Genomic DNA, 18,814 nt, shown 5'->3' on the forward strand with positions numbered 1-18,814 from the left:
CAAGCAACAGGAACGAGATGCTCGAGAGGTATTCATGGGGGTTACAAAAGACAATGAAATAATGGACAAAGGGGTTGGGATTGGGAGAATGAGTAGAACACACCAACCTGAAGTGGTGTGGACATATTACAAGAACGAATGGGAATAGGTATCCTTTGAGGATACACGAATCGGTGGTATAGGGATGAGAACACGGGGTAGATGGTGAGGAACCCACACTAGAAGGTGCGTAGGAGCGGCCGAACCCGTCACCTTTGCCCTGTTATGCGCTTTAGGGACTGCTGGGGCAGGTGACAGTCACTGCTGGGAGTCGGAGAGAAATGCTGAATTCGAAGCCACAACTGAATGCGAGAGCAGCACGCTTCCGATGACACCACCAGGGCACAAAAGATCAAAGAAAAGGCAGAGGGATAGGGTAAGTGAAGCCATAAATGCTCATGGTCAGGATGTCGAATAAGTAGAAATGTGCGTATGAGAAAATAATGTACAAAGGTGACGACCTGTTTCATGAGAAGTGCACTGGTATTGAACTGGACATATTGCTGAGAGAGAGAGAAAGAGCTCTTTAACTCAACGACTGATTTAATTCTATTTAGGCCAACTCATTACCATTCTATCTGGATGATGGGTGACCTATCTTCCGCACAAAATGTCGAAAATCTTGGTGATCTTGATATTATTCCCGTCCATGCAAATGATAATACAGTGATTGTTGATCCGTGAGTCATTGACTGGAAACCCCGCGGACCCACTGTAGTACAGGAATTCGAGTCACACCTGCATTTCATTTTTTCTGTAAATAAACGTCGGACTGTTTTCTATGTTGCATTACTGTGACCCGTCATCCAAGAGGTGCCAAGGTAAGAGGGAGGGTGGAGGGGAGTGGAATATATAGGAAATGGAATGGGTGGGAGTGGTTTCTCTGCCTTTTTCTTTTTGGCTACCCCCCGTGTAAGGGGGAAAAGCCTTCGGCATATGTATGTATGTATTACTGTGATGTCACCTGCTGGTAGGAGTAGGATTACTAGGTATCAGTTCTCCTTATGTCAAAATGTGAAATATCGAAATCGACAAAGATATCTTAGGACCCCGTCTGGAGACCGAGAGCCAGCCCCTCGAGGCTGTACTTCTGTAAAACCCTTGTCACACCTACGCGACTCCTAGTGAGTTCGTTTGAGCAGAAACGACTTACACTTTTATTTCTCGAATCTCCAAATGTCAAATCACATTTGTGATTTTTGTGAGAAACTGAATGACGAACTATAAGAAGTTAAACCTATACGAATAATAGACACATTGTTAGATTGTCCTTAGGGAAGTCTAGAATCCTAGAAGCGAAATCGTCTTCCACTTTTTCAAATTTATAACATTTGACGAGAATCTTGAATGCAAGACCAGGGCTTGCGGAGTCGACGGTGTTCTGGAATCCGAGTGGCTGGAATCCGATTCTGTCATAGGACCATCTCACGGGATCACCACAAACATGCACCCATCGTCGATTCTCTCTGTGAATGCCGTGAGGAAGGTCACAAGGTACTTGAATACGGTTACATCCAGGGGGAGGGATGGCCCCTATGGACGACAAAGAAAAGGTTAACGGGGATTGATATTTTTGTCCTTGCGCATGTAGGCAGGCGGGGACCGCACTGACGAAAAGGTCACGGGGTACTCGAATAGGACCGACGTTTGGTATTTGCGAAATACAATGCCCCCGAAAAGGGATCCTCATCCTGGGTAAGTGGAGACGGTAGTGGAAATGGACAATGCGGACGCTGGTGTTGGCTCGGAAGGGTTGGCAACCATGAATGGCTATTCTTATGACTACTCCCCGAAAAGTAATAAGTTGAAATAAACAACAACAACGACGATGTAGCGTTCTCATTTTTCTCCATCTTTCGCTCACTGTTTCCTTTTCTCTCTCTCTCTCTCTCTCTCTCTCTCTCTCTCTCTCTCTCTCCCCTTCTCTCTCCCTGTGGTGTGATGATGATGATGACGACGACAGCTATAACGACGATGATATTGATAATGACGGCGATGATAGTGTCCACGACGTTTGATAATGGACGATGACGATGATCATGCTAACATGTACCCGTTGTTTGTACCCAAGGTGTCACTTGTCTGACGCTAGGTCTACATTCAGATCTTTTGACTTGGCGATATTCCCTTCCTTTTTTTCCTCATTCCGATTTAGACCGTATGAACATCTTCATTAATACTTCAGTATGGTAATAGATATCAAACATATTTGCAATAACGTAAAAACACTGGAAAGAACATTGGAATGTATCTGTACAGTATAAAGAAAATGCTGTTCGAATGGAGAAAATCGTCTGTTATTCGACAAAATTAATCATGTAGAGGAACATATTTCTCAGACTATTATTAGAGATATCATCGTTCAACTCAGCGGTCGAATCTCGCTCGAACTCTGCCGAACCATTGAGATCTGCTGCTGTGGGTCAGTTAAATCAGCTCTCATTCGCTCCGCCCAAAATAGGCGTTCGACGCTGTTGCCAAACTAACATAGCTCTTTTGCCAAGGATCTGAGGAAATTGTCTATAACTTTGTTTTTTGTTTTTTTGTTTTTCATTCTGTATTACTTTTTTTTTTAATCTTATTCCCTCCCTTTGTCCTCGGTGTTGTGTATGCAATGCACTCCACGGGGTGATTTTATGGACGTGAAACACCATCAATTGTGTCGACATTTTGAACGCATCTGATAAGAAAAGGATTTTAGTTCCCGACGCGGGAGAATGAGTTATCATTTGTAAAAACTTACATCTAAAAAAAAAAAAAAATAGTTATCCTCTATAAATATTTATAAATAAATGAATAAATAAATAAATAAATAGAATAAAAATGTATATACTCCCGCTTCCCGATATGACTACACCTTGGCTAAGAGACAACTACCGTTTTTTGTTGTGCGAGGAGTTCGCCAAGGCCTGAGTAACGTTCAGGAATGAGACATAGAAACACACAATCACACACACACACGCGCGCGCGCACACACACACACACCTCTCATGGCGCTGTGGTTAGAGCTCTGGCCTGCCACTACGGAGGTCCGGGTTAGACTCTCGCCCGGGGCTGAAATAATATCAGTATCGCAGCGCTGAGGGGTGTTACTCCAACTCTCGTGGGCGGGGAGTTGGGTGTGTGTGTGTGTGCAAGGTCATAGCATTACCCATAGATCGGACCTACGAGCTCTGAGCTCTCTTCCAGGAGGGAAATAGCTGTCGATCACGAGTCCAACACGTGATCCAAAGACCAAGTGAATACACACAGGGAGAGAGAGGGAGAGCACAGGTGAGAGAGATGGAGAGAAACGAGAACGATATATACGTGTGTGTGTGTGTGTGTGTGTAAATATATATGTATATGCATATGTATACTTATATATATATATTATACATATATATATATGTGTGTATATGTATATAATTATGTATATGCATATGTTCATGTAAATGTGTCTATATAAGAGGAGGGGAAAAAGAAGACGTTTGAAAAGGAAAAGGGGGAGAAATGGAGGACGAAGACACAGACGAGGAAGAGAAAGAGGATAAAGAAGAGGCGTAGGAGAATGCACAAGACTTACATTTTCTGCTAACACGGGAAGAAAGGAATGAAGTTGGAATCAGTGTTTACACATGCACTAACTCGAATACTTGCCGAGATCACAGAAAAGATCAGAGACAATAATCTCTCTCTCTTTCTCTCTCTCTCGGGTGAGAGAGTACCACGAAGTTAAATAAAGTCGTCTGCTTCTAGCCAGCGCGAAACGTTTAAGTTACATTGAACTTCTAACTGGCCTCGTTATTGGGGACGGGGCGGGGGCAGAGTTCGATTCCCAACAGGTACCATTTAGTCCTAGCCGTCCGAGTACATTAGGTTAAGGTGATTGTTTCGACCGCAGGTACACACACTCTGGTGTAAACATCGTATCACCTTTCCATACCCGGTGATACTGTTTCCTTTATTTTTGCCTTCGCCAGGCTACTTTATCGATCTTCTTGGAACCCTCTCGGCAGTGAAGAGATTAGACGGTGGCACACTAAGCATTTCTCGCTAGCATGATTTTGCTACTCTGAGTAGAAACTACTTCAGGTTACGATCTTTTGTTTTTCAAATTTCCAATTGTCAAATTACTTTTGCGTCATAGAGTGAAAATCTGAATGACGAACAAGGAGAAGTTGAATCTATGTTAGACACATTGTTCAGATTTTCTTACAAATGTCTAGAATATTGTAATCGAAGTCGTTTCTATTCAAACGAAGTAGCAAATGTAAGTAGCATGGTAGCCTAGTGTGCCGCCATCTTTATCGATTAGACACAAATCAGTGCCAGAAATGTAGCACTTGCCAATAAACACAAACATAGAACGTTCAATTTTTGTTTTGTTTAATTATCATTCTTTTTGAAAGGATGTAGAGAGATGACACAAGAGATATGTAGTTGACATGGAAATGAAAGAAAGACTAGCGAGAGTCAAATTTGGATTGAAATAGCCTCGCAGTGTGCTAAGGGCGTTCTTAATCAACTTTAGTGACAATTCAGTCAGCGTTTGTCTTTTAGCTTAGGTCTCTCTTGCATGATCTATTGATTCAGGGTATCGACGGTTCCCGGGGTAGGTAAAAAAAAAAAAATAATAATAATAATAATAATAATTTTGTATTTATGTCTACTATGTGAGTGTAGGTCAGTATAGGATATTACATGTAATAATGAAAACACCTTTCACACCGTGTGGTACTTTATCTTGTACTCCTGCTGTCGCCAGGCTATTCAATTTCTCTTTTTCGATGAGGTACTGGCTGGGTGCATTAGCTATACACAGTCATTTGCACGTTTTACAAAAATATAAGAATTATAGCTACTAAAGTTTAGGTCTGTCTCTTGTTGTTTACAAAAACGACTAGTCTTTTATACATGCTGGTGAATTGGTGCACAAGTTGATAGACAACACGAATCAATTAATAGACAAAGAAGTTTAATAGATAAAAAAACATCTTGAGTCCTTGACATTTTGAAGAGAAAATATATTATTCGTCTTTTATAAAATGAATGGCAAAGTAGATAAATAGATTTATTATTACTGAAAGATTTAATCAGTTATCAAAAGAAGAATACGAGTATATACTCATAGAATAAAGTTTAGAATAAAATCTTGCCTTTTAACTTGGAGAAACAATTAGCTTTCAGCAGAACGAGCGAAAAAGGGATAGGTAAATGAATATAAATATATAAATAATTTATAAATAGGTAAGTATATGTTTAATGTACAGACAAATGAATAGATAACAAATAAAATGACAAATTAATCAAAACAAACAACGAGATAAATAGAAATAAATAGAATACTTTTTTGTGTAAGTATAATACATCAGAAATACCGAGACGTTGAAGAGAAAGAATTCAAAGTCTACTTCACCCAGAACAAGCAGGAAAGTCCCCAAGTACGCCACAAGTTGTCAGCATTCCAAGCCAGCGCTGACGTAAACAAACACAAGAGATCCAGAACGACGAAAACAAAGGCGATAAATCACTTTTAGATTAGGTGCCAATCAATTTATCAAGGCGCCCAATCAATCGGCCACAGACTCCAAGGTCCCTCGGCGGGGACTAATCAACGACCTTTGTAAACAAAGCTTCGACGTGGATCTTCGCCCAACTCATTTTATTTTTTTCTTTATTTCTGTTGTATTTTATTTTATTTTATCTTATTTTACTTTATTTTGTTTTACTTTATCTTATTTTATCTTTGTTTCATGGTATGTATTGATCTACTGTATTTATTTATTTTATTTTTTATTTTTTGTTTATTTACTTATTCAGTAATGGCAACGCCGACATGAATAGAATGGGCAAGGTATAGCCATGAATGGGCATCTATATGCACACACACACACACACACACACACACACACACACACATATTCTCTCTCTCTCACACACACGCACATATTCTCTCTCTCATACACACACACACACGCACGCACACACCAATACACACGCACACACCAACACACACACACACACATATGGGGAAGAAAAACAAGAATATTGGAGTGACAGATGTACTGTACACATTACAGTATATGTGCAAGTACACACACACACACACACACACACACACACACACACACACTTGGGAAAGAAAAATGAATAGTGAGAGACAATATTGAGAGAAAATCAAAGAGGAAGCAGGGCAGAAGATAGACAGAGATAAAGAAAAAAGGCGATGAAGATAATGTAAGAAAAATACAATAAACAGTGTGCCGAGTGTAGGTTTTTTATTCGTGATTTGCTTAATGCAAACACGCGTTTGAACACATGCATGTTTAACTGAATACGACAGAATTTTGACAATTGTTCAACTTCTTGATATTTTCTATTTTTCTCATCGAAATATGAAATGGAGAACTATGGAGATCTTGTATTAGCTCACCCCCCAGCAGGAAAAATCCCAATAAGAAAAATAGAAAATATCAAGTTGAACAATTGTCAAAATGATGTCGTATGCCATTCAACATGCATTAAAGAAAACCTGCTTTCTTCCTTCACAAAATATGTACACACACACACACACACACACACACACACACACACACACACATATATATATATATATATATATTGAGACATTCTGACAGGTTGATGTAAGCGGAATAGGAAACACAGGAGTCTTAGTCTTGAGTTTATTCCTGACTAGTTTCGCAGGTATGCTTGACATATTCCTTTGAAAAAGGATACCTGCGAAACATATTCCTTTGAAAAAGCATACCTGCGAAACTAGTCAGGAATAAATTCAAGACTAAGACTCCTGTGTTTCCTATTCCGCTTACATCATATATATATATATATATATATATATATATATATATATATATATATATGTATGTATATATATAGTTATATAACAAAAAGCAAAAGTGGGAAGCGCTATATAGACACACCTAGACTATAGATTGGGTAACAACTGTGACGCAAATATACTATAGAACATAGATTGCGCAAGACTCTTAGACAAAAACCAACGCCAGGAATACGTTCCTTCTACAATGGCTGTGTCGTCACAGCGTAAACGCCAACGTACGTCAATGGAGAACAGCAGGGAAAACACGTGACCGATGACGTAACGAGCCTGGGGTCAATCTGGGTCATTTCCAGAGGACTTTTAGTATGTGTCACCAAGCGATATTACTCAGTCGATGGGGTGGCGGGGGGGGATCCCGTATGCAACGAAAAGGTGAGGCATCATTTTATTATCTCAGTGTTTTTGATGATTGACACATTTGGTCTTGATAATGTCATAGAATTATATTCGGAATTTGTAATGGGCCGAAACTATCAAAGGCATTCGAACCGGAATCTTATACATGGAGAAGCTGCGCCTCGCTGCATCGCTTGTAGTGTGGCTGGAGACGGGTCACTGAACTAGTTTTGTTTTTGTATAACGAGAAAGAGCCTTGGTGTGTGTACAGTATGTATGTATGCATGCATGCTTGTATGTATGTATGTATTTCTATATGTATGTATGTGTGTAGGTATTCATATGTATGTATTTATGTATGCATGCATGTATATATGTATTTGTATGTATGTATATATGTATGTATGAATGTGTGTGTATGTAGTGGTATGTATGTTAAGTATATATATTTACTGTCTTCGTGTTTGGTAAATTTTTCAGAAGTAGAAGGCGTGGTATTAAGACAAAATAAATAGTTAGATAAACGATTAGAATGTATATACATAAACAAGCAAATAAACAAATGAATAAGTAACTTTATCAATAACTAAATGAACTCCCCAAACAGATAAATAGATAGAAATAAAATAAATGCATAGGACCATTGATAGGAAAGGATACTGTGTGAATGATAAAGATAACCAATAAGAAAAAATCCAATATAGAGCACAGAAAAGCAGATAAATAACATGACTAAAATTATCCTGAACTAGAGAGGGAAAAAGACATTGGATAAATAAAAGTTTTGTACTGTGAATGCATGAATGGCCATTAGACAGGCCACACAGTTAGACAACAGAGTGGCATCCCCACCAATTTTACTTGTTTCGAGTTAAGCTCGGATTGTGAAAGGAATAAGCATTTTTAATATATGTATATACATATATATATACATATATATATATGTGTATTTTATACATATATATATACATATATATATACATATACATATATATACATATGTGTGTGTGTATGTGTGTGTACGTGCGTGTGTGTGTGTACCAGTAAAACCCTCACATAGGAAGTAATCAGGCAGGACGTTGGGGGTGGGAGTGGAGAGGGAAGAGGAGGAAGTGGAAAGGGATATATTAACGAAAGGGTATGGGGAGGGGATAGGGTAAAGGATAGGAGATGGGGAAGGAAAGATGAGGGACCAAATGGAGTGGAAGGGAAAACACATGATAACAGGGACGGTGAACACAGAACGGAGATAGGAGTTGGAAAATTGAGGAGAAGGAAATGAGATGAAAATGAAAATAATGGGAGTGTTGATGATAGATAGGGAAGGAGAAGGTGATGGGAAGGAGGGGAGAAGGGAAGAGGGGATGGAAAGGGGGAGGGGAAGGGAGAGAGGAAGGAGAAGAGGTAGGGCGAATAAATGGGAGAAGAGGTAGCATACAGGAAGGGGGAAGGGAAGGAAGAGGAGAGGAGAGGAGGAGAAAGGATAGGGAAAGAGGTAGGAAACGGAGAGGAGGAGTGGAAGAACATAAAAATAAAGGAGACTGCAAGAGACCATGGCCTACACAAGGCAGCTCCGTATCCATCACCACCTGTCATCCCCATCCATAAAGTTGTCTAACCGTTTCTTAAAACAACTGATAGTTTCAGCGCTTACTACATGGTTACTAAGTCTATTCCATTCGTTGACCACCCTATTAGTAAACTAATTCTTACCTATTTCCTTCTTAAATCTAAATTTGTCCAGTTTAAATCCACTACTGCGAATCCTGCCCTGTTGTTTTAATACGGTGACCTTGTTTGCATCACCCTTGTTAAAGCCTTTGATCCACTTGAACACCTCTATTAGATCACCCCGCACTCTGCGTCTTTCCAGAGAGTGTTAGTTAAAGTGCCTAAGTCTCTCTTCGTAAGGCAAATTTCTGAGTCCATGTATCATTTTGGCCATTCTTCTCTGTACTGATTCTGGTGAATTGATGTCCATTCTATAGGACGGAGACCAAAACTGTACCGCATAGTCAAGGATGGGTCTAACTGTCGCTAGATAGAGTTTGATAATTACCTCTGCACTACTATTCATGAAGACAATGTTAAGGGAAGAGGGAGGGAAAGTGGGGAGGAGATTAGGGTAAGGGAGTGGAATGGGTGTATGGAGGGGAGAAGAGAGGAATATGGGAGGGAAGTGGGAGTGGGAATGGAGAATGGGAATGGGGGAGTAGAGAGGAGTGAGTTTAGGGAGGGGAGGGGGAGAGATGGGGAAGGAGAAGTGTTGGTGTTGGAGATAGAAGTAAGTGTGGTGAAGGAGAGGAGTGGGGAAGGGAAGGGGAATGATGGAGGTGTGGGAGGGGAGGGAAAGGGAATGAGGGAGATAAGGGGAATGGAGGGGATTAGATTGAGGAGGGGAATAGTGGAGGGGGAGAGGTGAAGAGAACAAAGGAGAGGAGGGGAGGGAATTGAGGAAGTGGAGTGTGATTGGAGAAAGGAGAGGGATGGAGATGGGAGTGGCATTGGGGAGAATGAGAGAAGGAAGTAGAATTGGGAAGTGGAATGTGAGAAGGAAGTGGAATGTTAGAGGGAAGTGGAGCTGGGAGTGGACTTTTAGGGGGGAGTGGAGCTGGGAGAGGGCAATGAGAGAGGAATTTGGAATTGGGGAGGGGAATTGAATTGGGGAAGGAAATGGGAGAACGGAGTTGAATTGGGGAGGGGAATGGGAAAGGTGTAGAATTGGGAATAGGAATGGAGGAGGGGAATTGAATTAGGGAGGGGGAATGGGAGAGGGGAGTTGAATTGGGGAGGGGAATGGGAAAAGGGAGTGGAATTGGAGAAGGGAGGGGAATGGGGGTGGGGAATGAATTTGCAGAGAAGAGAGGATTGGGAGAGGGGAGGGAAGGGGAATTGGAGAAGGGAATAGAAATGAGTGGAATTGGGGAGGGGGAGGAGAATGGAATTGAGGAGGGGAATGGGGGTGAGGAGTAGAATTGGGGAAGGGAATGAGATAGGGGAGTGGAATTTGGGAATGGAATGGGAGATGGGATTGCAAATGTGGAGGGGAATGGGAGACAGGAGTGGATTTTGGGAGGGGAAAGGGAGAGGGGAGTGGAGTTTGGGAGGGGAAGTAAGAAGGGAATGGAATTGTGGAGTGGAATGGGAGAAAGGAGTGGAATTGGGGAAGGGAATGTGAAAGGGGAGGGGAATAGGAGAAGGGAAGGGAGTGGAATTGGGGAGGAGAATGGTTGAGGGAAGTGGAATTGGGGAAGGGAATGGAAGAGGGGAATGAAAATCGGGTAAGGAAGTGTAATTTGGGGGGAGGGGAGTGGAATTGGGTAGGGGAATGGTAGAGGGGAGTGGAATTGGGGGGAATGCAAATGGGGGAGGGGAGTGGAATTGGGTAGGGGAATGGTAGAGGGGAGTGGAGAGGGGAGTGAAATTGGGGAGGGTTAAATAGGGGAGGAAGGGGAAAGGGAGTAGAGAGAGTTAAGAGGAGAAGGAGGGGAGGGAGTAGGAGGGGTGGGGGTTGGTTGGGGGGTTACTTGGGGGGGAAGGAGGTTTCGGACAAACAGGCACGCATGAGCAGCAGCAACAGCAGCAGCCTCCGTCGCCACCGTCGGACCCCGGGGGCTATTCTCGTCCAGTGTGGGGGGGAAGGAAGTGTGGGGGGGCACCCTTCTGCTGCGCCTGCTTCAGCATTCGCCATCGCCGTCGCCGCCTCTCCCTTCTTTTCCGCTCGTTCTTGCCCCTACCTACTCGATCTCGATCTCGCTCCTCCTCCTCCTCCTCCTCCTCGATCTCGCCCATCCTCCTCCTCCTCGCCTTTTTCAGTTTTGCCCCCATTTCCGTAGTCCTATGGTTCCTGGCCTTAGTACCATCACACTCCTCGCCCTTTGTAGTTAGCCTTTCTCTTCTCCTTCATGCTTCCTTAACTGACCTTGCCTTCTACGCCCTCCTGAGGACCTCCTTCATGGTTAGCTCTTTTCTTCACACGCCCCTTGCCTCCGACTACTTCCATGAAAACATTGGATTAGATACGTCCAATAACTAAAACAGTTTCGCCATCGGGTCTTGCTGTGGATGCACTGTGTTTTGCTGTTTTTCCATACCTTTGCAAGGCTCAGACTAGCTTACTTCTCTCAACTCTGAAATTGAATTTACCTGTGCAACTTACCATTCTGTTTATCTACATTTACTTTATTTATAACCGTAACACTGCTAAAAAAAATGAAATATATTTTCTCTCAACTCTGAAATTGAATTTACCTGTGCAACTTACCATTCTGTTTATCTACATTTACTTTATTTATAACCGTAACACTGCTAAAAAAAAAACAAAAAAAAACATGAAATATGTTTTGTCCTTTGTTTGGACTTCTTCTGAGTCCATCAACAACTTACATCTTTTTGTCTGAAGAAAATGTTTAATACTCTCATGTTGTAGTTTTCTGTATAATTAGTTAGTATTTCGCCTCTGTCGTTTCCCTCACTTATTCCAAACTTCCCAATGCCCTATTCACCTGCTATGTTCTTCCTTATTTTAGCATTGAAATCACCGAATATACATGCACTTGGTTATTCTTTTTACTGAGTAGATAAGTACCCAGGGCAGTGGACAAGGTGCAGGGATGACCCGTCATCCAGGAGGTGCTCAGATAAGAGGGAGGGTGGAGGGGTGTGGAGTGTATTTAGGGATGGAATGGGTGGAAGTGATTTAATGCCTTTCCCTTTTTGGCTACCTCCCTTGTAAGGGGAAAAAGCCTTGGTATATGTATGTAGGTAAGTACCTGAAAAACATACTTAGATAATCCAACATCATCTTCTAGACACTATGAAGTTAGTGCATAATTTTAGTGTAATATACTGGTTATTTCATTTGCTTTACCTGTTTGGGAGAACAGGAAGGAATTCCCTTGTAGTTCCATGGTTTCTTTTGCTTCCCTCAGACTTCTCATAATCTCACTATATCCTGGCAGATATGATCTAGTTCCTCCTTCAAACTAACTTGTACACTTATGAGAGGGATCTCACGTTGTATATGTGTACCTTCGCCTTGCTCGAGCTGTTGTACAAGTCTTAGATCGGCTTGGACAATGCTTACTCACATTTGGTGGCACAATGCCAGTACGCACAGGGATAATGATGCTTGACCCAAAAAAGAACATTCCGTAAAAGTATCTATTGGTTATTCTGTCCATGACCATCTAGGAGTTGTATCATTATTCCAACTCCCTTTCCGTTAGGTTTATGCTGAGATACGCGTTTGGTACCACCTTATTGTTACCATGTAGTGATCACAGAAACAGTTTTTTTGCTTTATGAATGGGGGTGATGGGTGGTAATGGGCATGTTATCATTCAATATACTCGGTGGAGATCTATATATCTACCGAGTAGGCAGCTCAGTGATCCACACCGCCATTATGGGAGTAACCCATATATCTATGGGAATTTTCCCTTTCCACCATCAAGGACGTGCTAGTTAGCAGTGGGTCCTGTGACTCCAGTGTGCATGAACTGATGTTCGTCTCATTTTCTGAACTATATCTCTTCGATATGGGTGATCCTTCGGATATTTTCATCTCTTAGTCATGAGGATACTCAAGTCTATCCACCAGATGTCAGCTTTCTGATAGGTTTCATATGTATTTTAGAAAAATGTCCATTCTTCCTCTGCCGCCAAGCGATTTTATTCAGTCGAAAGGAAACCTGACTTGTGCAGCAAAAGGATTACAAATAGGAGCTCTCTTCCGTCGGAAACTAGCGACCACTACGTCAGCATCCATCTCAGTCACCGCCGTCTCCTGTTTTTCCATATCTCCTCCTTATCTCGTCTTCCTACCTCCTTTCTCTTCCTCCAGCTCCTCCTCTCCCTCAGGTGAATAAAATCACATGCAAAACATTAACACGCAAAAGGGTTGGAAAGGATGAAAATATCATTTAATTCTTCATCTTCTTGTGGACCAATGACGGGAACATGCTAATGGAGGTCCTGTAAGAGGGACGGCAGAGAAAATCATCTGCCGCATGCACATTTTCAAAATCTGAAAAAAGTGTACCAAAGGCTTTTTCGCCCTCACATGGGAGATAGCAAAAAAAAAAAAAAAAAAAATCTCACAACCATTCCTTTCCCGCATACTCCATTCCCACTCAACCCCTCCCTCCCCCCCCCTCTTATCTTGGCTTCTCCCGGATGACTGGTCATCCCTGTATCTCGCCCACTCCCCAAGGTTAGAAGCAGTGTCGCAAGACACAGCACATCCACAGCAAGGCCGCTTTATTAAATCGGCGACCCCCCCTTTCCGTCCCCATATGCAGAATAAGAGAAGACGGGGAGAAATTCCTTCGGGCTGGATGACCTTGAGTGACCCCGAGTAACCTTAAGTGATCCTGAGTGACCTTGAGTAACCCTGAGTGGCCCTGTGTGACTTTGAGTGACCCTGTGTGACATTGAGTGATCCTGAATGACCTTGAGTGACCCCGAGTGGCCTTGAGTGACACCGAGTGGCCTTGGGTGACCCTGAGTGGCCTTGAGTGACCCTGAGTGATCCTGAATGACCTTGAGTGACCCCGAGTAACCTTGAGTGACCTTGAGTAACCCGGAGTGGCCCTGTGTGACTTTGAGTGACCCTGTGTGACATTGAGTGATCCTGAATGACCTTGAGTGGCCCTGTGTGACTTTGAGTGACCTTGAGTGATCCTGAATGACCTTGAATGACCCCGAGTGACCTTAAGTGACACCGAGTGGCCTTGGGTGACCCTGCGTGACTTTTAGTGACTGTGTGACATTGAGTGACCCTGAATGACCTTGAGTGGCCTTGAGCGACCCTGAGTGACTTTGAGTGACCCTATGTGGCATTGAGTGACCCTGATTGGCTTTGGGTCAACTTTGATATTGGAGGACAGAGACTGTCACCATTTTGAATTATAGCCGGTGTAAGGTTTTGTGGGTTGCCGTATGGGGTATGTTTTATTCATAAGATATAGATATGGGTGTTGGTTCCGTTGTATGGGAGTTGATTATATGGTTGGTGGATGTGGTTAGACATGTTGTATATATATTAAGTTACGGTAATGTAATTGGGGTAGGTATTAGAAAGGGTTCAATGAATCTGTCTGGTGACATTGATATGAATAAATTGGACCATGATGGCATAGGAAACTCGGGCAAATATTAATAACGAAATTTTAATTTCCTGGCGTTTTGTCATAAACGACTCGCTATCAATTCCTTTGTAGGGAAATGTTCGGAAATTAAAAATTCATAATGCCTCTGTCTGAATTCCCATTGCCTTTAGTCTACAAAGCCACTGTATTTGTTTCCATGTTCTTGTCATTTCGGACGGACAGACTGCCAACATTGTGGACAGGGTAGTGGAAAGAAGGGGGAATAGTTACGTGTTAGTATATTGTGTGTCATAATCATAGATATACCTATCATTTCGCTCCATCATTGCAAGACTGTCGTAATTCAAAAATTTCAAGTGTAGAGTTACAATGGTTTATAAGGACGCCGAATAATTCTGCGTCTTTTGGTAAAAGTCGTAAGTCTAAGTGGAGTCCTATTTACCTAATCAAGATGGTAAGTTTTATTGCTTAGGGTAAAATTATTAAAGTTATAGGATTTAGATACTTTAAAATGCTTCTCCTGAAAAATCACGAAATTTGAGTTACGACAGTTTTGCAATGATGGAGCGATTTGTTCAATCTTATTTATTAATCTAATCTAATTTAATATATTTCATTACATAAGCATTTGAAGCTCTATGTTTGACCCTGGAATCGAACAGGGGCTAATGGTAGCCATTAAAGACAGAACCTAAGACTTTATATTCATAAATCGAGGTCAAAGCCCAACGCGACAGTGGCAAGACAGCGTTGTGGCAACGCCGAGAAATTCGAATAGGCCGCGACTCTCCTGGTGACCGTTAAATAACCGTTGTCATAAAAGGTAAACGAGCCCAGGCACGAGAGCACTTCCCACAAGGGCACGAGGTGGCCACGTACATCTGCCTTTGCAGTTGCCTTGCTAGAACTCTCTCTTTATCCCAGTCCAGAAGATACATGGATTCAGACATTTGCCTTACGAAGAGAGGCTTAGGCACCTTAACTTACACTCTCTGGAAAGACGCAGAGTGCAGGGTGATCTAATAGAGGTGTTCAAGTGGATCAAAGGCTTTAACAAGGGTGATGCAAACAAGGTCATCATATTAAAACAGCAGGGCAGGACTCGCAGTAATGGTTATAAACTGGACAAATTTAGATTTAAAAAGGAAATAGGCAAGAATTGGTTTACTAATAGGGTGGTCGACGAATGGAATAAACTTAGTAACCATGTAGTAAGCGCTGAAACTATCAGTTGTTTTAAGAAACGATTAGACAACTTTATGGATGGGGATGACAGGTGGTGATGGATGCGGAACTGCCTAGTGTAGGCCTTATGGTCTCTTGCAGTCTCCTTCATTCTTATGTTCTTATAACTGTAACCAATCATAGGCCACTTAGCAACAGGTGTAAAAAAGGATGAAGATATATCTAAGTTATTCTACTTTCACAGGATTTGTGATCAAACCTAACCTAATTAACCTAACCTTACCTTACCTTAAATTAAACTAAGCTAAGGTAATCTAAATCAACCTGACCTGTCGTTACCTAAGTCCGATTCAACCAACCGCTATTCACAGAGTTTTCCTCTCCAGTGTGTCTAAATGCATATTTTTCTTTTTCTTTTTTCTGCTTTGAACATACAAGGAGATGCATATGGCGTAATGTGACCTCAACCTTGGTAAAACAAATCAGTAATAAAATGCACTACCGGGCGAAGGTTGTTGTGGTAGCCACTTTTATCATGATAACTTAGAGCTGGCAAGAAGCTCAAACATGCGTTCATTCAACTCCTCGTGAAATCTCACCCTTAGCTGGAATCTTCTCAATCTTCACCGAATCAATGATTCCTATGTCTTTACCTCAGAATTATACTGTTTTTAATCTTTCATCATATGCTCATTTGGTACACCGGGAAGTTTTGTCTAGATATATATCAATATAACCAAATCCAGCCTAACGTAAATTGACCAAGCTGGTGCATCGCCTTGTCCAAGGACCACCATCCTTACTTGCTAGAAATTGTACGACCAACGACCCGCCCGCAATGTTTATCTATTTACTTATTTGTCTGTTTATCACTTAATCATTATTTATTTGTTTATTTATTTATAAATTTATTTGTTTAATCTATCTATATATCTATTCATTTACCTATATGTCAATTTATTTCTATAATTTGCGTATGCGTAAATTGTACGACCAACGACCCGCCCGCAATGTTTATCTATTTACTTATTTGTCTATTTATCATTTAATCATTATTTACTTGTTTATTTACTTACCAATTTATTTGTTTAATCTGTCTATATATCTATTCATTTATCTATCTATCCATCTATTTCTAAAGAGTTTACGCATGCGCACTGTGCGACAAAATTTGCAGACTAACAAAGTGAGCTGTCATGGCGACCGCAAAACCGTTGTGGCATTTTTGCCCTGCTACAGCGCATGTGCACACGATGTACACGTGAATACTTGTATTTTGTTTTTGTGGCCATTGTCCGCGACCAGTATGAGAGCTATACTGTGCAAGTGTATTTTGTCACTGCTAATCAACGCATTTATACTTACAAACAATACCAAAGAAGAGAAAATAGGAGAAATAGTACAAGTGAAAATGATCAACATTCTTGTGTGATCGGGTTAAATTGTGTGAACGAATTGAGACAATAAGTTGGACAAAATACCCGGAAATGAACATCTTAACAGGTGATCAATTCGGATTTAGAAAAGGAAAGGTATGTAATTTCAGTGTTTTAATGTTTTTACTTATGGGAGACTGATGCACTATTCGTACATGGGAAAGTTGGATGGATTGTGTAAATATGGATCTAGATCAGGGTTCTTAACATAAGGTACCTATACTCCCAAGGTATACGAAACCTTAAACCTGGGAGTACGAGACATGATACCCAGTGCATGGCACTGTATATTTACAATGAAAAAGCAAAGCAAAGTTTACATCACTAATCCTTTTCATATGTTTGCATTGTATTTGTATTGGATAGGGGGTACGATATACATATATATTTTTAGATAATTAAGGCTTACGGGCACTGAAAAAGGTTAAGAACCACTGATGAAGAGAAATGGTTGCCAAAAATTTCCAGGCTGGCGTTCCCTTGGTTTCCAGATGGATTCCTAGCATGCCCCCCCCCCCCATAAACAAATGCGAACACACTCCATTCTTCCGACTTCGTAATACGTAACAAAGCTATGCATCCGTTTAAAATTCTTATGTCACTTTTATCCTCTATGAACTGCGTACGTGTTTATGACATATTTTGCCATTCATATATTATAAAAAAAAACAAAAAGTTATTTAGTTGTTCCTAATGCCATTCTGTCGGCTCCCTACCGCCTCCTTTTACCCCCCCACCCTTTCCCCCCACTTTGGGAACTAATGATCTAGAGCCGAGGTTCTCAACCTATTTCCACATGTACCCCGTACTCATGAATTGCTATTCGTTAACCTCCTGTAGATGACTTCAACACTAAATTTAATCTCTTTGCATCCACTAACTGCAAGTGGCTTTTGATCGGCGGTTCCACTTTTGAACCCCCATTGGGGTCCCACGGACTAATTATCTAGAGAAAGCTTTTGATAAGTTACTCGCAGACCGTTTATACGGAAATCGGATCACATATAATGATAATTGTTGCCTCGAGTGTGACTGGAAAGTCGCAGCCGCATCAGTAGTTGACAAGGGTCCTTGTGTCCGCTCATACATTTCTACGGTTATAAACTTTAGACTATTGTCCTTGTTGTATTAGTATGGGGCAGTCTCTATATCAACAGTTTATTGTAGTAGGAGAGGGAGTGGTAGTTTGTTGTCAGCTTTCCTTGTGTGAAAAGCGGGAAGAAATGCGATTGAATTTCACATAATGAAATTTATAAAAATGCAATAGAAATGGGAGCCATCCCAGATTGGAGTACGCAATTGTGGTGCCCTCCACTTCCCCCCCCCCAAAAAAAAAAAAAAAAAAACTACAGAAAGACGATCTTCTTGTCTTCAAAAATATGAAAATATGGACACAAGACATATCATAGTGTAGGGCAGACGAATAAACAAAGAACATGAAAATAAACTATAGAAAGACAAAAGTATCTAAGAAATACTGTTTTGTGAAGAAATGCAATGATTACAGGAATAACCCGGAAGTAGTAGTCTAGCCAAACTTGAACAATCTTGGTTCTTATCCTTAGTGCTACAGTTAGATAGATACAACCATGTAAATGCGCTCGCGCACACACACACACACACACACACACACAACTCGATGGCGCGATGGTAGAGCTCCCGGCAGCCACTACAGCGGTCGGGGTTCGAATCCCGCCCAGGACTGAAATAATTTTAGTATCGCTGGGCTCCGAGTCGTTACTCCAACTCTCGTGAGCTGAGAGTTGGGGGTGTGTGTGCGTGTAAGGTCACAGCATTACCCATAGATCGGTCTTATATGAGCTCTGAGCTATCTTTCGGGAGGGAAAATAGTTGATCACGAG

The 18,814-nt window shown here is 41.5% G+C and overlaps 1 protein-coding gene across 7 annotated transcripts in view; it reads right to left on the bottom strand.

Moving 5' to 3' along the window:
- LOC143019977 (uncharacterized) overlaps positions 1 to 18,814 on the bottom strand; it is a 57,928-nt gene that overhangs the window by 7,929 nt on the left and 31,185 nt on the right. The window contains exon 1 of one of the 7 annotated variants that reach the window (XM_076176041.1): positions 12,090 to 12,260. The exons of the other annotated variants lie outside the window; for them this stretch is intronic. Within the exon in view, the coding sequence (XP_076032156.1) occupies positions 12,090 to 12,159 (70 nt within the window). The 5' untranslated portion in view covers positions 12,160 to 12,260. Of the gene's footprint in view, positions 1 to 12,089; positions 12,261 to 18,814 lie in introns of those variants that run through there. 7 annotated transcript variants of the gene reach the window in all.

Source organism: Oratosquilla oratoria, chromosome 38 (assembly GCF_046742065.1).
Source record: "Oratosquilla oratoria isolate Oo_2021 chromosome 38, ASM4674206v1, whole genome shotgun sequence".
Lineage (NCBI taxonomy): Eukaryota > Metazoa > Arthropoda > Malacostraca > Stomatopoda > Squillidae > Oratosquilla > Oratosquilla oratoria.